Source organism: Mus musculus, chromosome 2 (genome assembly GCF_000001635.26).
Source record: "Mus musculus strain C57BL/6J chromosome 2, GRCm38.p6 C57BL/6J".
NCBI classification, from domain to species: Eukaryota; Metazoa; Chordata; class Mammalia; order Rodentia; family Muridae; genus Mus; species Mus musculus.
Window position 1 is genome coordinate 120,628,802 of NC_000068.7, and position 26,348 is coordinate 120,655,149.

The 26,348-nt window shown below is 44.8% G+C and overlaps 1 protein-coding gene across 2 annotated transcripts in view; it reads left to right on the forward strand.

Moving 5' to 3' along the window:
• The first annotated feature begins 284 nt into the window (after positions 1-284).
• Stard9 (START domain containing 9) overlaps positions 285-26,348 on the forward strand; it is a 99,948-nt gene continuing 73,884 nt past the window's right edge. Inside the window, exons 1-3 of one of the 2 annotated variants that reach the window (XR_001783628.2) lie at positions 285-469; positions 2,622-2,691; positions 5,372-5,488. Coding sequence is in view for 1 of the 2 variants with exons in the window: in NM_001370940.1 (NP_001357869.1) it covers positions 423-469; positions 2,622-2,691; positions 5,372-5,488 (234 nt within the window). In the remaining variant the exon portion in view is untranslated. The remainder of the gene's footprint in view (positions 470-2,621; positions 2,692-5,371; positions 5,489-26,348) is intronic. The other variant, NM_001370940.1, reaches the window with a different exon arrangement.

A 26,348-nucleotide genomic window follows, 5' to 3' on the forward strand; every position in this document is an offset into this window, starting at 1 on the left:
AGTATTAACCAGAAATTCAGTCACCAGATTTTAGAACAAAAGAGATACTACAGCTTGCGTAGGACAGTCAGCGGTGCGAGGGGTAGAACGAGACCAGGTTGCTCAGCCCACCTGCCTCAGGATTGGCTAAGGCTCCGCAGGCCCCGCCCCTGTCTGGCGTTTCCTTGCACTCGGGCGGGAGCGTCCAGAGAAGTGAGAGGGTGGAGCAAGGCAAGGAGGCCCACCCCCATCTGTCTCAGGATTGGTTGATACCTAGTGGGCCCCGCCCCCTAGGGCGAGGCTTGGGCTGCGGTCGGGAGGCGCGTGGGACGGGCGGGGCAGTCTGTGGCTCTTGCAGTGCCTGTGGCTGGGTCTGTTCGCTGGACGCCGGCCAGGGATGCTTCCGCCGGACCGCTGTGTGGGTCTTGGGTTGTGGCGGAGGGATGGCGAATGTGCAGGTGGCCGTGAGGGTCCGGCCTCTCAGCAAGCGGTGAGTCTGTCAGGAGGGGGCGCCTGAGGGGTCAAGTGAGCTGAGAGGAGTGCGAGGTCCCTGCCTTCCTCAGGGTGGACTGGCGTGGAGAAAAAAAAAAAATCAGACACAGATTGTCATGGAGGCTCAGGGTCCAGAAGGCCTGGAGGGACAGGGCTTCGCGTCCTAGGAGATAGCAGTTCTTGTGTGGCTCCAGGAGTCGCTGCCCTGTGTGCATGTCCTTGGTGACCTGCCAACTAGTTTCTAGGGACCCTGGCTTGGGTCTTGGTGCACGTAGTAGGGCCTTTCTCACGGAGCATGACGTGAGGAAGTACAAAAGGATGGGCAGACTCCACTACTTTTGGTGTTCTGGGAGTACCCAAGTGAGGACTGGAGGCTGTTGTGTCCGTATATACACATGGGATTGCTCCAAGAGGACATAGGAAAAAGAATTATCAGGATATGGAAGGAAAATAAAGGCCCAGAGAAAGTACACTCTCAACCTGTGCTCAGTAGTTGGTGTGATTTAAAGACTGAACTGTGACATAGGGGAAGTTTCTCCAGACATCTCTTCTTGGTGTCCTCCATGCTAGCTAGTTCCTTGTGTAGGAGCCTGATTCTGCACCCCTCAGCCCTTGAGGCATCCAGTGTGAAGCTGCACACTTCATCCTCTTTTCCTCTCACTTGGGAAGTCAGAGAATGCTTTGCACAAAAGTTGGTGTCAAAGAGCTGTTGTGAATGATCTTTGAGTTTTCTGACAAGTAAGGAGAAGAAGTGCAGAGTCCTCCAAGAACAGGAAGAAAGAGCAAATCTCTGCTCTTAGGGTGTAGATGGAAGCCTTGGACACCTGCTTGGGTTGAAGCGGAAGAGTGATGGGTGATAAAACTGGCAGAGTGTGGGTCTAGACCAGATGACATGTATTGGAATTAGCAGGTTTTTTTTAACTGTCCAGTACACAAGATACCTTGGTAAATGGGAACAGAGGTCAAAAAGGGCATTGTCTCCTATGACGAAAATGGTTCTGTATGGGTTAGGTTTGTCCTTTTAGAGGCCATCTGCTTTTAAAAGTTTAGACCGAATGAGAGCAGTGAGATAGGAGGAACACAAAAGAGTGTACCCCAAATTGCTGTGTTTTGATTGGTAAATGACTTTTTAAACATCTGGCTTTATATCACTGCCTGTGGTGACTCAGGGCTGGGGGCCTCCTGGGAGTAGCTGCTGTCTAGGAGGAGGTCCTTTCCAAACTGTCTTTTAGGATTTGTAGGATAGCAACATTGACCACTTACTCTTAACTGTTTAGTTCCTTGGAAACCAGCAATTTCAAATAGCATGGATTAGATTAGGAAAATGCTGTTGATATTTGCAGTCACTGCTAAGAATAATGTATCTCATCCAACAACAATGAAAAACAACCAGGAAACTTACTTTCAGCACCAGTGTGGGGCCTTGAGAGTAAGTGGTAGACTGTCAAGCCCACTGATCTCCAGGAGTGAGCAGAGTTTAGCAGGCTCCCGGTTCACAAGGACCATAGATTCAGAGGTAGTTATGTAAGCACTCAGTGCAATCTCAGCCAAGAAGTCAGAGCAGACCATTCTTCAATTCCCACAGAAGTCTGCAGAGATAGTGGTAGTACCCGCTGCTCATTGAGGTTGTTTTGCATGTGTGGAATCTGCTGATTATGTAGTCTGTGCTAATATTCAAATAAGTCATCAGCACTGATAACTGTATGTGTGAAGGAACCATTAAAGTCACCTAGCCAAAGCTAACATTATTTTTTCCAAATGAGAACATTGTCTTGTTTAAGTTCTAAAAAGCAGGATTTGACTCGCCGCACCATCCTGCTCCTTTCTGAGATGCTCAAAATTACTCCTTTGTTCTATAGGGCTAGAGATGACCTTGAATAAAATAACAGCACAGAAGTGGTTTTGAAGCCCTAGCCTTGACCTCAGCTGTCTGTCACTGTGAGATGCTGTCCTTGTCTATCCAGACTCACTCACTGCTGAAGAGCACCTGCCTGGTCTGTGCTCTGCCCCCACTCTCCTGTGCCTTTCACACCATGCATTCATTTCCCCCACTTTTTTTTAGGGTTCTTAGGATATGTGAGAATCAGTCTCAGAAAACAAAACAAAAAGGGTTTTTTTTTTCTCATTTAAATTCTGTTCTTATTTCTTAGGGAGACCAAAGAAGGGGGAAGAATTATTGTGGAAGTTGATGACAAAGTGGCAAAAATCAGGAATGTAAAGGTAAGCCTGAAATATCTGTTTTTTTTTTAAATTAAGAACTATTATAATTAGGTGGCCTCTTGGGGTGAATATGTCTAGTATATGAAAGAGCAGGAGATGGAAGAGGCTTGTAGAGGAATCGTGGACCAATCATAAAGCAAATAAACAAGAAGAGAATTGTGCGTAGACTCCAGAAGATGTGGTGGTTTGGTCAATGGTCTGCTAACTGGAATAGTGCAGCTGTTTTGTAAACTGATAAGCAGCTGCTTTGAAACTAACCCCAGGGATGTGATAAGGGCCATGATCAGCTTAACTCTTGCCAGGGGCAATTTGTGTGTCTATGTAACTCACCTGGTCACCAGTTAGACTTTATCCTGAGCCCCACAACTGATAATACTTTATCCATGGCATCCTTAGGAATTTTACCAGATAATATAGGGTTTGTGTTGGCCATAATGTGGTCCAGACATCAGACATCAGCCTTCAGATCCCAAAAGGCCACTAACCTGAGTCTTGTTGCAGATTTTCTTTTACCACCCTATTTAATTTTGGAGCACAATTGGACAGGCACAGGGAACTTCCTTCCCTCCCCCCATCTCCTAGTGTCAACTTCCTCCACCCTTCCTGATGTGGAAGATGAATGCGTTCTCCTTTTGTGGAGCTTAAACAGTGGAAAGAAGCCAAGGAGGTGACCACATGACGGCTGCTGTAGTTAGCTTGTGGTATAAGCCGCCATTGCCAAGAAATGAGGAAGCTGAGGCAGAGTGGAGGTTATAGACCTCAGCCTCAGAGCTATGCCCTCTCTTCTGTGATGTGATTTGTTTCCTCTTGACATTCGCTCTTGTTAAAAGGGAATGGGCTCTGCCAAAGTTTCAGCAGGAGCTCCAGGAAGACAAGGGACCGTTCATCCCCTGCCTCCTCTTACTTATCTCTCTTGCTAATCACTTCAGGGTACTTTTGGGTCTAGAGAATAAGCTTGGCCAAGAACAAACTTTAAAAAAATATATTTATTTATTATTTTATGTGTATGGGTGTTGTGCCTACATGTATGGCTGCACCCCACGTGTATACCTTGTGTTCTAGGAGGCCAGAAGAGGGCATCAGATCTCTTCTCTGGGCCTGGAGTTACAGATGGTTATGAGCCACCACATGGGTGCAGGAATCAAACCTGGGTCCTCTGGAAGAGCAGCCAGACTCTGAGCCATCTCTCCAGCCCTGAAGAACAAAGTTAGGTTTTCCGTCTACACACCTTGGCTATTGACTTCCCTAAAGTCGTTATCTATGAACAGGCACTTACTCATGACAGCCAGGTTCTTCTGTAGTTTCTGAATGGCTAATGTCAGAGTTGCCTTTCCCTTTTCAAACTTTACTCTTCTATAAAACTAAAGTTCTCCTCTAAAAGTAAAGTACTCTTCTAAAAAGATATGAGTATCTGTCCCCTTAATCTTTCCCTGGGCACTCTTAGTGCTGCGTTCTCAAGGAGCAGCCCTCGGTAAGTCTTGCTTTCCCTCCTGGATCCAGGCTGGCAGAGGACAATGGAGCAGCCAGCACACAAAGCATGCCTACAGGCTATGGTGACTTTGTAGTATCTTCCCTTTTTACATCTGTGAAGTAGGAATTAGGGGGTGTCCATTGTTGAGTTTTTTTCTACTCTCTGGAGAGGATAAAGGAGATCTCGTAGGGAGACCATTGTCACCTGAAAGCCAGAGTTTACATTTAAATATTAAGACTAGGCATTTATGTGAAGAGTGCCATTCTCCCCAGTACAGAGGACTCAGTGCAGTTCCAAGTTTTGGCCCTACCCTCCTCTGCCTTTGGCCACTGGATTATTCCTGGTTGTTCTGTCTTGTTTTGTTTTGTTTTTCAAGACAGGGTTTCTCTGTATAGCCCTGGCTGTCCTGGAACTCACTTTGTAAAGATTTTTTTTTTTTTTCCGAGACAGGGTTTCTCTGTGTAGTCCTGGCTGTCCTGGAAATCACTCTGTAGACCAGGCTGGCCTCTGCCTCCCGAGTGCTGGGATTAAAGGCGTGCGCCACCACGACTGGCGTTGTTCTGTCTAATACTATATCCAAGACACTGAGGGTAGATTCCTACAGGAGCTGCCAATGAAAGCTCCAGATTGGTGAAAACTCTTGGACCCAGGGACTGTCTACTCAGAGGATGCCGTCAGTATCCTCTGCAGAAATCCTTAGGGAAGAAGTGAGTGTGGAAGATATATATCCCTTACAGGCTTTCTCTGCTGAGCTGTTCTATACCTCATGTGTTTGTAAACAGGAGACATGTTAGTGTCGTAGGCATATTTAGTTCTCTGGGTCTCTATTTGTTTCTAGTGAGGTGGAAACAATTTTTCTCTCTCTTCTTTTTTTTTAATATTATTTATTTATTTTTATTTATATGAGTACACTGTAACTGTCTTTAGACATATACCAGAAGAGGGCACCAGATCCCATTACAGGTGGTTGTGAGCCACCATGTGGTTGCTGGGAATTGAACCCAGGACCTCTGGAAGAGCAGTCAGTGCTCTTAACTGCTGAGCCATCTCTCCAGCCACCACCCCCCCCCTTTCTTTCTTCCTTTGTGGCTGTTGTAAACAGTCCAGTAGTTAGTCCAAGTCTCTGTAATTACAGGAGAACATCAAGAGCTCCTGTCCAGATTCCAGAGTTACGACAAGGAAAACACTGGATTCTGTGCTTAATTTTAGGTGGACAGTCGACCAGAGAGCTTTGGAGACACCCGGGAGAAGGTTGTGGCATTTGGCTTTGATTACTGCTATTGGTCAGTCAACCCAGAGGACCCTCACTATGCATCTCAGGAAGTGGTAATGTCATTTTCCCTCCATTCTCCTTTTTACAAATGTTTGCTGTAAACTTACTTTTCAAGTTTATTATGGCAGTTGCAGGCTGGAAGTACTCTAATTAGTACTTTTACATTTGGAAAATCTCCATGCAAACTGCTTTTCCAGAGGAAAACTAATACATTGTGGACTGTTTAAAGTTATCTCCATGATAGCACTGTCTCCTCAGTTTTTATAACTGTAAACTTAGGTAAATTAGCATAGAATCTGAGTGATGGCTGTTATTTGTTTATTTATTTATTTAGAAAATTTTATTTTATTTTATTTATTTGATAAATATGATGAGAATTCTGTAGCTGTCCTCAGACACACCAGAAGAGGCCATCAGATCCCATTACAGATGTTTGTGAGCCACCATGTGGTTGCCTGGAATTGAACTCAGGACCTCTGGAAGAGCAGTCACTGCTCTTAACCGCTGAGCCACCTCTCCAGCCCAGTGACTGTTATTTATGATCTATAGAGATGGTAGTGAGTGGCATCATTTTTTTGAAAAATGATTCAAAAAGGTGGGAAAAGACTGCTTGGTCAAGGAGTAGGAGCTTCGGTAATGTCCATTTCCAATTTGGGCCTCAGTGTGCTTCACGTGGGGTGCAATGCAGTTAGTCTTCTGCTGCACGGCCTTGAACTGTGTGCAGCAGGACTGGAGAATCCTAGAGGCTAATCTGTCCTTATGACCTTAAGTGTGTACTTGTGCTCCTACACAGATTCTGAAAGGGATAGATAGGTAGGCTGTAAGACTGCAAGAGTGTATAGGAGGTCAGTTCCAAAGTTCTGATGGCTGAGCATTGAGAGGAAAAGGCTTTGCTGGCTGAGCTGAAGGCGTTGCTGGTCATCTTCTTGATGCCTTGTAGTTTTTGTCTATCTCTTTCTCCAGTTGCCAAGGCATCTAGAGGTCTGGCCAGTGCATCTTTAGGGCATCTTTGTTTCTGAGAATCAGTACCAATGTATTGTATTGCATTGGTTGAGCACTGTAGAAGGTTATGATTTCAGTCCTCATAATGGCAGCAAGCCTTGCTAGCCCACAGAAAATCATCCTCATACTGGCAGACATTAGGGTACTTTGGGACAGTCTAACCCTAAAATTGAGAAAAAAAAATATAGCAGGCATGGTAGCACGTGCCTGTGCAAAGTTGTATGGTGAACCTGTGAGTATAAATTACCCATTTCTACATTAGACCTTATTTTTATTTTTAATTATGTGTGTGTCTATCTGTCTGTCTGTGCACATGAGTACAGTGCCCTGGGCTTGTGAGCAGCTGAATATAGATGCTGGAAATCAAGCTCAAGTCCTCTGTAAGAACAGTATGCATTCTTTTTTTTTTTCAGGGGGGGTTCCAGACAGGGTTTCTCTGTATAGCCCTGGCTGACCTGGAACTCACTCTGTAGACCAGGCTGGCCTCAGAAATCCGCCTGCCTTTGCCTCCCAAGTGCTGGAATTAAAGGTGTGCGCCACCATGCCCAGCGCAATATGCATTCTTAACCTCTGAGCATCTTTCTTACACGCGTTCTCGACCGGCCAGGAAAGACGCAGCAAACCAGAATCTTCTGCGGCAAAACTTTATTGCTTACATCTTCAGGAGCAAGAGTGCAAGAGAGCAAGAGCTCTATTGCTTACATCTTTAGGAGCAAGAAGCAAGAGCCAGAGCAAGAGCTCTATTGCTTACATCTTTAGGAGCAAGAGTGCAAGACCCCAAAACCAAAAACGAAAGCGAAACCCCGTCCCTCTTAAGGAGAGTTATCCTTCGCCTAGGACGTATTACTCCCTGATTGGCTGCAGCCCATCGGCCGAGTTGTCGTCACGGGGAAGGCAGAGCACATGTAGTGGAAAACTACCCTTGGCACATGCGCAGATTATTTGTTTACCACTTAGAACACAGGATGTCAGCGCCATCTTGTAACGGCGAATGTGAGGGCGGCTCCCCACAGATCCCCCTTTTCTTTTAATAAGAGCAATAGGCCACCCATATTAATGAGAGTGGAGATAGAGGTCAAATCCCCAGTGTGCAGGTAAAGGAGCCGTACACATAACCTCCTCCCAGGTTTATCACCCAGAGGGGTCCTGGTCTGGTCCCGTGTCGTTTTACCTGGGGAGAAGGACACTTGGACACTCAACCTTCTTGAAAGATGACCTGTCTCCCTAGAATAGGCTCATATATGCTGCAGAGCCCTTCTACTGCAGTGCTTAGCCGTGCAACTCTCTCGGGCTGCTGAAGCACACTCACTCTATCCCATGCAATGAGACTAGCCTCGTGGGGTGCAAGAGCTGAATGGCCAGCGACCTATTGCTTAAGCATAGATATATCAGGGGAAGCACCATGTTCTAGAGCTGCAAGTGCCTGGGCAATAACCACCTTGTCTCTCCTAGTTTGGGCCTTAAGCTTACAGACCAACCAAAGAAGCAACACTAATCCACAGCAAAGTGTATCTCCAAATAATCCCACCCATACCCATTCTTTAAAGAAGGAAAATGCTGAGGAGATCCAATTGGGTAATCTTTTGGTCAGGGACAGGTCCAAGCGCGTGGAGTTGATCTGAAGTCTCATTCCCGAAGGGTCTGTTCAAATTCAGCCATCCAATTCTGTAACATATACTGAGAAAGACTTTTTGACAAATTAGCTGCCCTAGTAAATTTCTCATACTGAATGGAAGTAACGGACAATCCCGGAAACTTTTGTTCACATCCCAGCTGAGCTATTTGCCATAATACATTTAGTTGTTCCTGGACAAGATCTATGCGTTGATTAATTTCTGCCCATGGAGCATTTTTGGGATCGGAGGATGGCGGCCGCTAAGCCTGCATTGGTGAGAGGTCCCCCGAGCTCCCGACAAATCCTGAGCCAGTCTTGTAAACCTTTGTTCTTTCTTGGGGCTATGGCCGCTCTGCATTCCTGCGTGGCTTGCTCATAAATAAGCTATTCTACCAGAGGTGCGGCTTGCTCTGAATCTCCAAAAATACGCTCTGCTGCCTCTGTCATTCTGGCCACAAAATCTGAAAAGGACTCCTGAGGTCCCTGGACGATCTTTGTTAGTTGTCCAGTGGCTTCACCTGCTCGGGAGAGCGCCTTCCAGGCCCTAATAGCCGTGGAGGAAATTTGGGCATAAGCTCCCCAATGGTAGTTTGTTTGATCAGCAGAATAAGCTCCCTGACCCGTTAACAAGTCAAAAGTCCAATCTCTCTGTTCTGGAGTCAAAGCAGCTGTGTTTGCTCGGGCCTGCACTTGTGCAGCCTCTTGCCATAGAGCTCTCCATTCCATATATTTGCCCATACTAGGGAGAGCGGCTTTTACAATCATTTGCCAGTCGGCAGGAGTTAGTGCCATGCCGGCAAGCCTGTCTAACTGCACCAAGGTAAAATTAGCATTGGTTCCATATTTACGGACCGACTCGGCAAGCTCTTTAATCTGCACATATTCTACCGGAGCGTGGACACGCCCACCCTCGGCTCCTTCAAAGACCGGAAATGCCTGTTGTATTTTCCTTTGTTCCTCTCTGGGAATGAATGAGTCTGCGCATTGCCTCTCTGCGCATTGTCTCTCTGCGCAGGGCTGACGCACTACGCAGGGCGGGGGCTCCGCATAGGGCGGAAGTGCACCTTGAAGCCGACTGCCCGGAGGCCAAGCAGCAAACTGGCCTTTGCCAGCCGCTTTTGGCTTTTTCCTTAACTGATTAGCTAGCACTTTATCTGGCTGGTACCCTTTTCTCTCATAATGAGCTGCTTCTTCCTCCCAGTCTGTTTCTTCAGAGGAGAATTCTTCATCTGCTTCAGAGCTACTAAGAGCTGGCTCCTTGAGCTCATCTAGTGATGAGTATAGGCTCCTTCTCCTAGAGACCTCCGCTAATTGATCTTTTTTCTTTTCTTTTTTCTTTTCCTTCCTTCTAATCTCTCCCCAGGTATTCTTACCTGACCTAAACTTTTCCTCGGGTTCAAGACCCGTGGAAAGGCCTGTATACTTATTTTGTGAACCATATTTCCTCTTTGCTCCTACTCTCTCTCCCCGCTTTACTTCTGATAGATTGCCCTGAATTTCATCCAGAATTTTCAGCCCTGCCTTAACCGCTTGATAACATGTGAAAAGGAACAAAAGGGCTCCTAACACTAGAAAAAGTTCAAGGCCAAACATACCTTGTAAAGCTATTTCCCACTTTACTTCTGATAGACTGTCTTGAATTTCGTTAGAAAGTTCAAGACCAGACTTACCTTGTAAAGCTATACTTACGGGTACCCTGTTCCCCAGCTGAAGAGTTCTGAATTCACGCAGTTGAATCCTTCTCAACAGTCTGTTTTACGGGAACACTTCATTACCACCGTTCCCCAGCTGAAGAGTTCTGAATTCACGCAGTTGAATCCTTCTCAACAGTCTGTTTTACGGGAACACTTCATTACCGTGACCCGCAGTTCTGGTTCCGGAATGAAGAATCTTCCTTGCGCCGGTGATGGTTAACTCCCGTCCCGAGTTTTCTTGTCCCGGGTTTTTTAGTCCCGGGTTCTTTCTTCCCGGATTTCGGCACCAACTCTTACACGCTTTCTCGCGACCGGCCAGGAAAGACGCAGCAAACCAGAATCTTCTGCGGCAAAACTTTATTGCTTACATCTTCAGGAGCAAGAGTGCAAGAGAGCAAGAGCTCTATTGCTTACATCTTTAGGAGCAAGAAGCAAGAGCCAGAGCAAGAGCTCTATTGCTTACATCTTTAGGAGCAAGAGTGCAAGACCCCAAAACCAAAAACGAAAGCGAAACCCCGTCCCTCTTAAGGAGAGTTATCCTTCGCCTAGGACGTATTACTCCCTGATTGGCTGCAGCCCATCGGCCGAGTTGTCGTCACGGGGAAGGCAGAGCACATGTAGTGGAAAACTACCCTTGGCACATGCGCAGATTATTTGTTTACCACTTAGAACACAGGATGTCAGCGCCATCTTGTAACGGCGAATGTGAGGGCGGCTCCCCACACATCTTCCCAACCCCATGGGTCTTTTTAAAAAATTCTTACATGCAATATATGTAAGGCATCTGCCTCCTGGTATTAGTGACACTTCCACTGAGATCTGCAAAGATTCAGGAAAGGCACTGCTGGAGAGAAGTCATTGGTCTTTTCATTAACAGAACATATGAACATTCTAAGAGCTTTTCAGACTAAGAGGATGGTACATGTGTCTGGAATGTGTGTGTGTGTGTGTGTGTGTGTGTGTGTGTGCATTACTACCATTTTTGTTGTAGCATATAGATCAGAGTTATCATATGATGAAGGACTCATTAAAGTAATTATGTTAAATGCCCACCTCGTAGGTAGATATGTGAGTTTCTATGTGCGGTGGCTCAAATCCCCAAACAACTGTTCTCTTACAGCACATGGGAGCAAGTGTATACTTTTTTCTACCCCTTCTTTCTCCTGGGACCACCATGCTCAACTTGGGAACCTAATCTTACTTCCTCCTGTTGGGGTGGGAGTTCTCTGCTCACACACAGTGCATTTGCCCTATTGTATATTTGTAAAACTTCCCACAAGGAATTTTAACTCCGCTCTACCCACCAAGAACAGCAATGGCTGTTCACAACAAACCAGACTGAGTCAAAAAACCAAAACAACCCTGCCCTTTGCAAAGCAATCGCCTCCACTCTCCTGGAAATCTTCATCTTAAAATAGTTTGTTGTTTGGCTAAAACACATTTCCCAAACCTTTGTAACTTTCAAGATTAAAAATTGTGTGGGTGATGAGCTTTTTCTCTCTACAACCACTGAATCTAAAACTAAAATTACAGTAGTGAAATGATGTGGTTGCTGGTGTTTTTATAGTTCTTTGGTTTTCATAGTACATTGAATCCCAAACACCACACAACACTCTAAGCCTTTGAAGAGGAGAGAGATTGGAAAGAAAACAGAGGGAAGGGAGAAGAAGTGGGAAGGGGAGGAGAAAGGGAGGGAGAGAAAAGAGATAATAGATTCCTTCTGCTTTGGAACTTTACTCTGAGAATGTCAGAAAGCTGGAGAAGCCTGGGAGAGGAACCATACTTCCGTAGAACATGATTGTATCCGAAGGATGCAGTAGGGAAACCACCAGAATGGCTGCTCCATGGTTAAGGTGTATTTTTATTATTATTATTGTGGATAAGAAAGAGACCATCCAGAGGCATCTGGAAGGGCCCAGAGCAGAGAGAATGTGATAACATTGCACAGGAGATGAGAAGGGCCAGGACCCCATCATGTGGGCTTTGAAATGGGTTTGTGACTAGGGACTGAAGGAGCCTGGAAGCCAGCATGGGTTCTAATAGGCAACTGTAGGAATATGTCAATGGAGAGCCATATGTCTTTTCTGCCAGAGGTGGGGGAAATAACTCCTTTTGGTGTAAGGAACTGTTTTTTGTTTGTTTGTTTTTGTTTTTGTTTTTTAAAGCCTACAGCACCCAGTATTCCCGGGTGGTCTCCCATTCAAGTACTAACCAGGCCCAACCCTGCTTAGCTTCCGAGATCAGACGAGTGGAAGGAACTGTTGCACAAGATCCTGAGGAATGCAGGCTTTTATTCTAACCATCACTAATGCTTCTATCACTCAGGTTGTGCTAAACCAAGACTCATTTCTGGACACACGCACAGTCTTAAGACCTAACAATGGTTAAAGGACTGCACTGCAGGGACCAAGAGGAAAGCTGCCGTTAGTACAGCACAAGCACACCTCATGTGCATTTGTATGCGATTGTGTAATGACAGAATATTGACGCAAGCATGCAAAGATGGTCGATAATGCTGAGTACAGAACGTGATAAGTAAACAGTTTACAGAGCATAGGAAGTAGCTGGTCTTCATGTCCATTAGAGTAGAACAGATTTCAATTAATTTGCAGAGAATTATGCGTTGTTAAGATGTAAAGAATAATTTATGGAGAGGCTTTGAATCCTGATATGTGTGGTCGCTAAGTGGGTTTCCAGAGTATTGAGTTGGGTGCTCACTTATGCATACCAGTAATGCCAGGAGCCTGGGAGGGAGTCTCAGACCAGCATGGGCAGCACAGAGACCTCGCTCAAAAAAAAAAAAAGTAAATAGAGGGCCAGTGTATTAATACTAGAAAAAGTACTGGACACCACTCAAGGTATTTTCTGTGTGTGTGCTCTAGCGCATGTGCCCAAGGTTGACTTCAGAGCTTTCTTCCATCATTATGTTTCACCTTTATTTATTTATTTATTTTACTATTTTAAAAATGTTTTATTTTCTTTATTATCACGTGTAGGTGGGTATAAATAAAGAGGTGAGAGGACAGCTTTGTCGAGTCTAGTCTCTCCCTCCATCTTAACCTGGGTTCCAGGTCATCAGTCTTGCAAGGCAAGCACTTTTCCACAGTGAGCCATTTCACCAGCCCTCCACCTTTATCTTCTGAGATATGCTTTCCAGAACATGAAGCTCATTGATTTGGCTAGGCTGGCTAGCCCGTGAGCTTTAGCTTGTCTCTGCAGGGGCTGGTTACAGGCATGTCTGCTGGACTTTTTAACAAGGCTTCTAGAGATCTGAACTCAGGTCCACCTGCTTGTCTGGCAGACACTTTGCTGGCTGAGCATCAACCCAGCCCAAGACTTTTTTTTTTTTTTTTTTTTTTTTTTTTTAGAAATTTTGAGACAGGATCTCAAGCATTTCAGGTTGGCCCTTGGCTTCAATCTGCATGCCTTTGGGGTTGACCTGACTGGGTGATTAGGAAATGAAGAAAGGACAGACACGGGGTGCAGGAAAGCTAGGATTGCAGGATCATGTGTTCTAATGGAATTGCACCAGCAGCAGCCTGAAGTCTCACCAAGTTTATTTTATCCATCTGAACCAAGGAAGTGGGTTATTATACACAACTGAACCAGGAGGCAGGTTTAGCCAAACTTAGTAAGAGGTTTCAATGGAGAAGCAATTCCAGGCTGTAGTCATCCAGAAGGAGGGAGCTTTGATGGAGTTTCTGCATACACTGTTTTTAGCTGAAGACAGTCAATTTTAACATCCATACTTGGACCAGATGACGGCTTTGCCATTCCCATAGGTCTGACATTGGGGTCCTTGACATGGCTGTGTTCCTGTCAAAATACACATTCACTCAGGACCTTACCCACTCCTCAGAGGTCCTGAACCTGCTTTGTAACTGAGGTGACCTTGAATTTCTGGTCTTCTTGCTTTCGCTAGGATTACAAGCAGGCACCACCAAGCCTGCTTTTAAACAGAGATGGGGATCAAACCCAGAGCTCCATGTATGCTAGGCAAATTAATGTATAATATGTATTCCTAGAAACTTATTTCAAAAATGAAGGCTAGACACAAATCATTAAGTCAGTCCCTCTCACACACATGCATGCCCACATGCAATTTTTGCAAATACAGAATTGTCCTTAAATTGTCAGGAAGGGCTGGTGAGATGGCTCAGTGGGTAAGAGCACTGACTGCTCTTCCAAAGGTCCAGAGTTCAAATCCCAGCAACCACATGGTGGCTCACAACCATCCGTAACAAGATCTGACACCCACTGAACTTGGAGAGTGAATGAAAGCTTTGGGAAAAGAATAATAAAGAAAGTGGGAAAGTGGCAGAAACCAAAAAGGGATTTTGGAGGTACATCAGGAGCAGAAATATAAAGGACAAAAATGGAGTAGAAACGGAGCAGCAGGCACTGTTAGAATTATTTCCATTGCAGAGTGGTTATATCTCCATTTAAGGGTAGCTTTAGGCTCTTGAGAGAGTGAGCAGCTTCTTAAGGTCTCACAACTGAGCGAAGCACCAACAATCAAATCCTTGACTGGTGACAGCAGAGTCTGGACCTGTGCACGCGGCATCCTTCACAGTTTGTTCCTATCTTTCTAGTGCTACATGTCCTAAATGACCTAGTAATGACTATAAATTAATTGTTCAATTAACAATTCGGTGGGTGACAGAGACAGTTTTGTTTTTATTTTTAATGACGGGTTTGTGTGTGAGCATATATGAAGAGGGTGTTGGATCCCCTGGAGTTGAGGTTCCACATGGAGAGGGTGCTGGACCCCCTGGAGTTGAGGTTCCACGTGGTTTTGAGCAGCATGATGTGGATGCTGGCAACTGAACTTGTGTCTAAGGCTGGAGGAATGGGTCATCCGTTAAGAGCACTTGTTGCTCCAGCCAGAGGGCCTAGGTTCGATTCCTAGTGCCCACATGGTAGCTCATAACCATCTGTAACTCTAGTTCTAGGAGATCCAAAGACGTCTTCTTTCTGGCATCTGAGAGTACTGTGCACAGACAGACATGCATGCAAGTAAAACACTCATATACATAAAAATAATAAAATGTAAAAACAAACAAAAGCAGACCCTAATCTTTTTTTTTTCTTTTTTGTAGCATTCAGAATTGATCCTAGTACTTTTTTTTTTAATGTGCCAGGCACACAATTCTGCCCAGAGCTACATTCCTAGGCTCACCTTCGTGAACCTTGTTGCCCATTATAAGGCAGCATCCCAGTTGCTTTGGTTATAACACAGATGTCAGAGTTTCTCTGCCTTTTCCTAGGCTCATGCATGGGCTGGGGGAGCTCAGCCACATGTGGGTGTCAGAGAATTTTCTCATGAATATTTGCAGAGCTATGTACATTCCATCCCTAGTGTTGTTTCTTTCCATTCAAGATGGCGTCAGAAGTAAAAGGGAGAGACGTTTATAAGAAAAAGCCCTTTTGTACAGCAACTGGATGGGGCTTGGCAGGCCTGCGAGGGGTAGGGAGAGAGGCGTGAGCCATTCACTGCAGTTTGCAGCCTCTGCCAGCAGCGCAGCTGCTCGGCTCCCTAAGCGTGGCCCTGTGCTGGACTTGGAAGGAATAAGATCATTCTTTTGGCATTGTCTGACTTGTTTTTCCCCCTTCCCTTAAACTTCACTGTGACTCTTAGAAGATTAGCTTCTAGATTCATAGAAACATCTGAGGAACAGAGTTCCCTGACACTGGAGGTTGCTGCTGGGGCCAAATTCCTATACAAAAATAGGCAGGAAGCCTGGAGAATTGTTTTAAAATGCGAAACATAGTTTGAAGTGGTTGTTTGTTTGTTTGTTTGTGTGTTTTGTTTTGTTTTCCCCTGAGTGAGTCAAGGGTAATAGGAATTTCTGGGATATCTGGAGCCTTGCGGGTCTAGGCTGAGAAGAGGTTGTCTGTGAGGGAGGAACACTTGATAGACAGTTTCTGAGACAGTTGTCCTTGATGTTACCCAGTGTCTGTGAGAGAGGAACACTTGATAGACAGTTTCTGAGACAGTTGTCCTTGATGTTACCCAGTGTCTGTGAGAGAGGAACACTTGATAGACAGTTTCTGAGACAGTTGTCCTTGATGTTACCCAGTGTCTGTGAGAGAGGAACACTTGATAGACAGTTTCTGAGACAGTTGTCCTTGATGTTACCCAGTGTCTGTGAGAGAGGAACACTTGATAGACAGTTTCTGAGACAGTTGTCCTTGATGTTACCCAGTGTCTGTGAGAGAGGAACACTTGATAGACAGTTTCTGAGACAGTTGTCCTTGATGTTACCCAGTGTCTGTGAGAGAGGAACACTTGATAGACAGTTTCTGAGACAGTTGTCCTTGATGTTACCCAGTGTCTGTGAGAGAGGAACACTTGATAGACAGTTTCTGAGACAGTTGTCCTTGATGTTACCCAGTGTCTGTGAGAGAGGAACACTTGATAGACAGTTTCTGAGACGGTTGTCCTTGATGTTACCCAGGTGGTCTCGCTTGCATCTGCAATGCTGAGAACTGGTCTTAGGCTCTCATCCGGCTCTTCACACTTGGGCTTGTTCTGAGGTCCATTGGGGTCGTCAACTGATTAAAGAAGAAGCACCTGCCAATGGCGATGACTGCTCTGAAGAGTCTGTGGGAAAGTGATTTGGAAAATCTTCTAAGCAAGAGGAGAAAGTAGCCCTTTAAAAGACCCAAACTCTCTTTTATTTACACATGCATGCCACTGAGTTCGTGTGGAGGTCAGAGGACAGCTTTGGAGAGTCAGTTTTCTCCTTCTGCCCTTTGGAGGGTCCTGTGCATTGAACTCAAGTGCCGAGGCTGGCTTGGCAAGAGCTTCTTCATCTTGCTGGCTCCAAAGGTAGCCTTTTAAACAAAGTGTCTATATATCTGTCACAGTAGATAGTTGTGTCCAGCCTGGCTGACAGCTACTGGTTTCCCCAGAGGAAGCCTCTTTCTTGCTCAGCCTCCCCAGGTGCTAAATCTTCCCCCTTTACGCTCTGGAGCAAGTCCGGTCCAAGTCAGCACTGTCTCAGTAGTCTTTGGTTTAGAGAGCCAGCACAGCTGATCAACAAAAGGCCACTTCTGTGGGGGAATGGAGTTGGGAGAGATGGTGTCATTATGTAGCATAGGCTGGCCTTGAACTTTCAGTCTTCTTGCCTCGATGCTGGGATTATAGGCATACGCCAGCACACCTAGCACACAGTGCTCCTGAGTGCATTGTTCAGAGAAGCATGAAGAAGTGTGGGGCTGATGTTTCTCTCTTTTGTGACCAGCAACAAGAAAAACAGCATGAAGAACAGGAAGGTGGGAAAGGCACATACATGCCCAAGGGCCTTGAGCATGATAGGGTTTTGTGTGTGGTGGATATTATCATGATACATTGTCAAACAGTAAGTAAAAAAGATTATAAATCAAAACAAAAGAAAGCAAAATTATTTGGAGGAGGAGGAAGAGGAGGAGAAGATGATTCTGCCATAGTCTAGCTGTGTTTGTAGGCTTTTCTCAATTGTTCTCCACTTTTTTTTTTTCTTTTGAGGTAGGGTCTCTTCTGAACCCAGGCTCACCAAATCTAGCTGCCCTACCTACCTAGCTGTAGGGACTCCCCCATTCCTGATTCCTAAATGCTGGGAGTACGGGTGGTTACTATACCAACCTAGATTTTTTATTTAAAAAAATTATTATTTTTAAGACAGAGATGCTGGAGCTATGAGTGCTCTATCTATTGAGCTATCCTCCTCAGTTCCATAATGTGGAAAATAACACACATTTTAAGCAAGTATTTGATGAAATTTCAAGGGAGGCGTATACCAGGTGTGGTAGCATCTCCCTTTAATCCCAGCGTTTGGGAGGCAGAGGTGAGTGGATCTCTGTAAGGCCAGCCTGGTCTATGTAAACATAGTTATTTCCAGGACATCCAGAGCCTGTCTCAAAAAACCAAAGGGCATTGGGGGGGGGGCAGATAATTTTTATTCTCAGTGATGGGAAGAAAGAGTGTTATGATGGTTTGAATATGCTTGGTCCAGGGAGTGGTATATTAGGAGGTGTGGCCTTGTTGGAGGAAGTGTGTCACTGTGAGGGTGGGCTTTGAGATCCTCCTCCTAGCCATGTGGGAGTCAGTCTTTTGTTTGCCGTCAGAACAAGGTGTAGAACTCTCAGCTCCTCTAGTGCCATGCCTGTCTAGATGCTGCCATGCTTTCTGCCTTGATGATAATGAACTGAACCTCTGAAACTGTGAGCCAGCCCCAATTAAATGTTCTTTAAAGAGTTGCCTTGGTCATGGTGTCTCTTCACAACAATGGAAACCCTAACTAAGACAAGTCTCAAAAACTCTAGTTCGTTCATATTAGAGAAGATGGGGAGGAAAGAGTAAGAGCTGGAGAAAGATAAAGGGTGTGAGGTGCTGACTTCCAGCTGCGACGTGGTTGCTGCACTCTAACTCAAAGCAGCTGTGATGACTTGCATACAAGCTGGATTACATTGAGCCTGCCAGAAGGGCTGTAGGGCTCCACCCTTGCTTGAGGATTTTTTAGCAGTTAACAATGGTAGGAGAGAGAGACATTGTCTTCAGTGGAGTGGCCACGGATAAAGTGCACATTTCTGTAATTCCTTGAAAAATAAAAGAGCAGAGGAAGAGACATGAAAGTAAAAAGGGAGGAGTTAGGAAGAGGAAGTGAGAGGGATTTAGTATGAGGGAAGAAGAAAGGGAGATTAGCTGGGTGAGTATAATTGAAATATAGTATGTAAGATTCATAATGGGACCCATTATGTATAGTTAATATATGCTAATACAAACATTTTAAACATTTGAGTCACAGTATGATTGCTCTCTTTGTAATGAGGTAGATCCTAAATTTATTGATTATCTTCCAAAAGTGAGAGAGACATTCTTGCCTAAGACTTGAAAGTAAGTACACACACACACACACACACACACACACACACACACACACACACACACACACACACACACACGTGTGCATGCACACATGTTTAATCTCAGCTCCTTGGTTTTTCAAAAGAATCAGTGACTTCTCAGAGCATCATGTGAGTCACTAATTTAACTTGGAGTTTACTTTTTGGTTTCATTCTGTCGCTTTTAGCCACATAGGGCCTGTGATAGCTATGAATGCAGCTCAACGCAAACATGTCACCTTAATTACTGTGAGGTAGTTTTATTTTTGTGTATGTGACTAGTTTTTGTAACTCAGTTGTGTAAGTTTTTGGATGTGTGCTTTGTAGATGACAGCATCATGTCAATAATGTCAAGAAGTAGTCATTGTTTATCTTGCAGCCCTATAATCAATAGGTATATGGGTCATCTGCCTGAGACTGGCCTCAGTATATTATGTATGGGCTTTATGGAGGGCCCTGGTCCAGTTGTTTAAACTGTCTATAGAAATCTCTCCTCTTTTTGCAAGAGAGGCACAGTAGACAGTATTTTCAACTCTGGAGCAGGGGAATATGGGCTATTTGTATTCCCCTTCCCTCAAGTCTGAACACAATAAAAGCCTGAACTCCAATAGTGACTGTATATTCAGGCATCATCCGTCTGGATTTTTTTTTCTCAAGGGCTGGGAAGGGGGACAGGGTGGGCAATGACAGGGTCTCACTATGTTGCCCTTGCTGGCCTGGAACTCAACATGTAGACTAGCCTGGCCTTGAACCTCTTAGAGATCCACCTGCCTCTGCTTCCCCACAGCTGCGATTAAAGGCCTGGGCTACCACACCCAGCATGGCTTTTGTTTTTTTTTTTTTGTTGTTGTTGTTTTTGTTGTTTTTTTTCCATTTTTTATTAGGTATTTAGCTCATTTACATTTCCAATGCTATACCAAAAGTCCCCATACCCACCCACCCCCACTCCCCTACCCACCCACTCCCCCTTTTTGGCCCTGGTGTTCCCCTGTACTGGGGCATATAAAGTTTGCGTGTCCAATGGGCCTCTCTTTCCAGTGATGGCCGAGTAGGCCATCTTTTGATACATATGCAGCTAGAGTCAAGAGCTCAGGGGTACTGGTTAGTTCATAATGTTGTCCCACCTATAGGGTTGCAGATCCCTTTAGCTCCTTGGGTACTTTCTCTAGCTCCTCCATTGGGGGCCCTGTGATCCATCCAATAGCTGACTGTGAGCATCCACTTCTGTGTTTGCTAGGCCCCGACATAGTCTCACAAGAGACAGCTACATCTGGATCCTTTCGATAAAATCTTGCTAGTGTATGCAATGGTGTCAGCGTTTGGATGCTGATTATGGGTTGGATCCCTGGATATGGCAGTCTCTACATGGTCCATCCTTTCATCTCAGCTCCAAACTTTGTCTCTGTAACTCCTTCCATGGGTGTTTTGTTCCCACTTCTAAGGAGGGGCATAGTGTCCACACTTCAGTCTTCATTTTTCTTGAGTTTCATGTGTTTAGCAAATTGTATCTTATATCTTGGGTATCCTAAGTTTCTGGGCTAATATCCACTTATCAGTGAGTACATATTGTGAGAGTTCCTTTGTGAATGTGTTACCTCACTCAGGATGATGCCCTCCAGGTCCATCCATTTGCCTAGGAATTTCATAAATTCATTCTTTTTAATAGCTGAGTAGTACTCCATTGTGTGAATGTACCACATTTTCTGTATCCATTCCTCTGTTGAGGAGCATCTGGGTTCTTTCCAGCTTCTGGCTATTATAAATAAGGCTGCTATGAACATAGTGGAGCATGTGTCCTTCTTACCGGTTGGGGCATCTTCTGGATATATGCCCAGAAGAGGTATTGCTGGATCTTCCGGTAGTACTATGTCCAATTTTCTGAGGAACTGCCAGACTAATTTCCAGAGTGGTTGTACAAGCTCGCAATCCCACCAACAATGGAGGAGCATTCTTCTTTCTCCACATCCTCGCCAGCATCTGCTGTCACCTGAATTTTTCATCTTAGCCATTCTGACTGGTGTGAGGTGGAATCTCAGGGTTGTTTTGATTTGCATTTCCCTGATGATTAAGGATGTTGAACATTTTTTCAGGTGCTTCTCTGCCATTCGGTATTCCTCGGGTGAGAAATCTTTGTTCAGTTCTGAGCCCCATTTTCTAATGGGGTTATTTGATTTTATGGAGTCTACCTTCTTGAGTTCTTTACATATATTGGATATTAGTCCCCTGTCCGATTTGGGATAGGTAAAGATCCTTTCCCAATCTGTTGGTGGTCTTTTTGTCTTATTGACGGTGTCTTTTGCCTTGCAGAAGCTTTGCAATTTTATGAGGTCCCATTTATCGATTCTCGATCTTACAGCACAAGCCATTGCTGTTCTATTCAGGAATTTTTCCCCTGTACCCATATCTTCGAGGCTTTTCCCTACTTTCTCCTCTATAAGTTTCAGTGTCTCTGGTTTTATGTGGAGTTCCTTAATCCACTTAGATTTGACCTTAGTACAAGGAGATAGTAATGGATCAATTCGCAATATTCTACATGATAACAGCCAGTTGTGCCAGCACCATTTGTTGAAAATGCTGTCTTTTTTCCACTGGATGGTTTTAGCTCCCTTGTCAAAGATCAAGTGACCATAGGTGTGTGGGTTCATTTCTGGGTCTTCAATTCTATTCCATTGGTCTACTTGTCTGTCAGTATACCAGTACCATGCAGTTTTCATCACAATTGCTCTGTAGTACAGCTGTAGGTCAGGCATGGTGATTCCACCAGAGGTTCTTTTATCCTTGAGAAGACTTTTTTGCTTTTGAAGCTGCAAAAGGCAGAGCCCCGTGAGTTGATCTAGGCAGATGTAGTGTGCCCTAAAATTCTCAGTTTATGCAGTCTCTTTAGTAGCCGTTGCTCAGAGGTGGAAGAAGCAAGCAGAAGAGCATGCTCAGAGGTGTTATCCTGGGCATTTCCTAGAAGTAGTCGATTATTTATCACTCATTTCATCCGGTGACTATTTCCGAAGTCAGGCATTTAGGCACAAGACAGGTGCTTTCTAGGGATACTCACCAAGTTGATATAGGAGGAAGATTAATACAGCTTCCGTGGAGTTGGGAGAGTCAGCAGTTCTATTGAGATGGAATTTGACAAGAATAGAAACCCTTACTTACTCTCTCTGTTAAACAGATTCCATCTTATTTGTAGTGGTGTTGTGGTGATGTTAAATACAGACATGTCATGGTCTCAGGCTGGTATGGTTTTTCCTTCTGTCCCACATAAGAGATTTTAAGGAAGTTAATAACTTCTTCCTCCTCTTAAGCACCTGGAAACACTCCATGGAGTTTAGTGAGTCCCTTTGAGAGTTTGGAAAGGTCAGAGTTGAGTTTGGAAATGTTTTTGTGACGAACTTGCTTCCACTGAGAGAAAATGTCACTTTTTTTGCTTTGTTTGTTTGAAACTAGAGTCTCATGTAGTTACACTGACCTCCAATTTGTTGATCCTCCTACCTTCCAAGTGCTAGGATTACAAGCTTGTGCCATCATGCGTGGCTTCTTCTTCTTCTTCTTCTTCTTCTTCTTCTTCTTCTTCTTCTTCTTCTTCTTCTTCTTCTTCTTCTTCTTCTTCTTCTTTCTTCTTCTTCTTCTTCTTTCTTCTTCTTCTTCTTCTTCTTCTTCTTTTGACTTACTTATTTTATGTATGTGAGTATATTGTTGCTGTCTTCAGACACACCAGAAGAGGGCATCGGATCCCATTACAGATGGTTGTGAGCCACCATGTGGTTGCTGGGAACTGAACTCAGGACCTCTGGAAGAGCAGTCAGTGCTCTTAACCGCTGAGCCATCTCTCCAGCCCCAAGATGCCTTATTCCAAATTACCTGACTACTTTTGTGGACTTGAGTACTCTGTGAGATACAGGCAATAGCTTATACTTTGGGATCAGATGTTGAACTGTATATAGCTGGAGGTGCTCCCTTGGGGCTAGGATCTGCACACCAGCCCTATAGTTAGTGTGCTGTGAAACTCATTATGTAACTATGATAAATTTTCAATTTGTTGTCCTCCTGCCTCAGCCTCCTCTGAGATTACAGAGCTACACTAGCTCATGGTGCTCTTTTTCTTCCCAGGATATCTCAGCATTCCTGGCACCCCTTTTTCTAAGTAGGTTCTCTTTTATCTGTGCTGTTCCTTGGGGTGTCAGTTTCAAATCAGAGGGGAGTGAAGACTCCAGAAGGCTTCATACGTGCTGCTTTGTTTTTCTTTGTTTGGAGACAGAGAATTAAGATCCTCCTGCTTCTTTGTTGCAGGAATATTTGTAAAGCTGGAGTTAGCTTTGTGTAGTTTGAAATTGACTTGAAGTCTGAGGGCTGAAGGGGAAGAAGTGGCTTGACATCAGTGTGTTTTGAGGTCTTGTGACTAACACGCAGCCTGTCCCTTCTGCAAAGGCTTTGGGACAGGAGGAGGGGAATATGGCTTTAGGCAGGAGGTGTACTGCCAGTGGGGCTGTCTAAGGCAGATGCATCACAAAATCTGTTAAACCAAACCTTAAAGTGAGATGGGCTTCAACTGGCCTTGCTAGAGTATGCACCAACACTGACCTGGAGAGACCCTTCAGACTCAACAAGATTAAAAACAGGAAATAAGCTTCTAGCAGCATAATTGTCGGAAAAGTTTTTCCACATAGGCACAATCGTTTGGGCTTGTTTTCCTTCCCCCATATTTGTGTATGTGTGGTGTGGAGGCATGTATGAAGGTTCTTGTATGTGCAAACAAGTGCGTGCGTGCGTGCGTGCGTGCGTGCGTGCGTGTGTAGGCCCAAGGTTGATGCCCCGTGTCTTCCTCAGTCACTCTGAGTTAAGTGCTGAGGCAGCTCTATCACTGGATTCAACTTTTTGCCTAATTTAGCTGGGATTCCCTGCCTTCCTCTCCTGCATGCTAGGATGATGGGTGAGGTGCCACACCCACCCAGCTCTTCTGTTCTCAGAACCCAAACACTAGTTTTCACATCTGTCTTGTCTGGTGAGCTCCCTGCCCACTGAGCCACATCTCCAGCGTCCTGCTTCCTTCTGTATAAGGATTTGCAGCGCAAACAATGCAAAGCAGGTTGGTCCTTCTTGACTACCTCTTAGTGCTGCTGGAGCAGACCCCTTAGAAACAATGCTGAGGAGCTCTGTGAGCACACTGAAAAGACAGCGCCGTGTGCAACACTGACCTGGTGATGAGCTGCTGAATGAAGATAACACGTGTGGAGAGTAATTCAGGCGGGATTTAGAGGAAAGCTACAGAACAGCCATAATGTAATTTTCCTCCACATGTCTTTTGTGAGTGTACTGGAGTCAGTCCAGAGTTATATATTCATTACTCATTCTTTCCATGACTGTGAATTCACTGTGTTACAGTGGGTGCCATGTCTGAGCCTCAGCCTTAAATGAGTTCCCTTCTGTCCAGTAAGCACTTCAGGGACTTGCCTAGGTTTTCTTGTGATAGTGAAGCCAAGGCAGCGCTAGACACAGGGTCCAGCTCCCGGGACTGCTGATCTTTTACATGCTATCCTCGTGAGAGCAGTGTGCGTAGAGACGGTGATATTTGAGGAAAAGGGAAGGAACGATGAGTCTAAAGGCTAGGAAGGAAGTGCTCATTTGTTTTTGTTTTGCTTTTCCTTTCTCCACAGATGTGGTATTGTGTTTAAGTAAACACTGTGTTGAGGAAGGTTTTGGAAGCATTGAGACTATGATGCAGATTCTGTGTAGCCCTGCCTTTGCTCACAACCCTCATCTGGCTCAAGTGATGTATTATGAACTGTGTGGTCAAAAGGAGCATTGCCATCTGCTGTGGTGTAACTCCATTTAAACTGTATATGCACGCACGTGTGCACGCGCACATACACACACACACTACATCAGTATTTTAAAATAACCTTATAAAATAATGTGTTTCTTTATGACTTTTTCAGGCATACTTATGTATACTTATGTATCTCTCCTTCCTCCCTCTCCCTGTGTTACCAACATTCTTTTAATATTGTCTGGGTACTTGAGATGCATGCTAAAATCTGAGAACGGAGTAGGGGGGTATTGTTTTTCATTGTTTTGTTTTGGAGACAGGGTTTCTCTATTTTAACAGCCCTGGCTATTCTGGAACTTTCTTTGTAGACCAGGCTGGCCTTGAATTCATAGAGATCTGCCTTTTTCTGGCTCTCGAGTACTGGAATTGAAAGTGTATGTCACTACAGCCAGCCAAGAACTAGTGTTTTATAAATTTTCTATTCATTGGCAAATGGGAATGTTATACTTACAGACTGGAGGAAATGTGCTAAGCTGAAAAATAGCTGTTCTATGAGTTAGTTTCTTCATAGTCTAGTTTAAAAAGTACTTTCAGCTAGGTGTGGTAGTGCACGCCTTTAATCCTAGCACTTGGGAGGCAGAGGCAGGCGGGTTTCTGAGTTCGAGGCCAGCCAGGGGTACACAGGGAAACCCTGTCTTGAAAAACCAAAACAAAACAAAACAAAAACAAACAAACAAAAAAAACCAAAACAAACCAAAACAAAAAAAAACCCAAAAACCAACCAACCAAACAACCAACCAAAAAAACCCAAAAACCTTTACATATGCTGCCATACCTGGTGTAGTTGGTTATCACAAAATGGTTATGACAGTTAACCATTAGCCCCCCCTAATGAGCTACTAGGATTCTACTGAGGATTAAACAGAGGGATCTGTCTGAGCATGCCAAGCAGAAGCTATACCATTGAGCTATACATTATAGGAGGGCTGGTAGATGCAACCTTTCTTTTATTTAAGACTACCTCTTTAAATTATAGAGTTGAGGCTGGGTGATATAGGTTTTTTTTTTTTTTTTTTTTTTTTTTTTCTCGAGACAGGGTTTCTCTGTGTAGCCCTGGCTGTCCTGGAACTCACTCTGTAGACCAGGCTGGCCTCTAACTCAGAAATCCGCCTTCGTCTGCCTCCCAAGTGCTGGAATTAAAGGTGTGCGCCATCACACCCGGCTATAATGTAGTAGGTAAAGGTGCTTGCCACTGAGCCTCATGACTTGAATTCAGTCCCCAAGACCCTCATGGTAGAAGAAGAGAACCAACTTCTGCAATGTGCCCTCTGACCTCTGACAGGTACACCTACAGGAAGGATGGATTGATGGATAGATAGGTAGACAGAGAGATAGACAGAAAAGTTGTAGGGCTGAGCCTGCCATTTGGAGTGACAGACAGACAGACAGGTGAGCTGTAGAGCTGAGGCTATTTAGAGTCATCTGTGTCTGAATCCTGGGCTTGTTTTTACAGTGACACATAGCCTTTTTATTTAAACGTGGGCCCATAATTTTTTCAGTGGTTTCTGTGCTAGCAGACCCTGCTACTGGGAAAGCAGTTTTCTAGAAATATTGCCAGGTGGAATGAAGGAGTGGGAGGCCCAGCCAGGAAGGGAGCTGAGCAAGTGTCACTCAGGGTTGGGGTCAGAGCAGTCTTAACAAGCTAGGCTCCACCAGGTGTCCTCAGTAGGTCAGTTAGAGAATAACCATGTAATGGTGAGAAGCAGAAAGGGGAGATTGAGTCAATGTGGCCACATTGGGAAGAGGAACAAGGAGGTCCAATGATCCCCCACCTCCAAAATGACCTTGCGGATCCTGACCTGAGGTTCAGGTTTACATAGAAGGGCAAGTCAGACTTAAATAGCAAATCCGGGGTAGTCAGATGTGGTCCCCTCCACCGCATTGTCTAAGCTCTT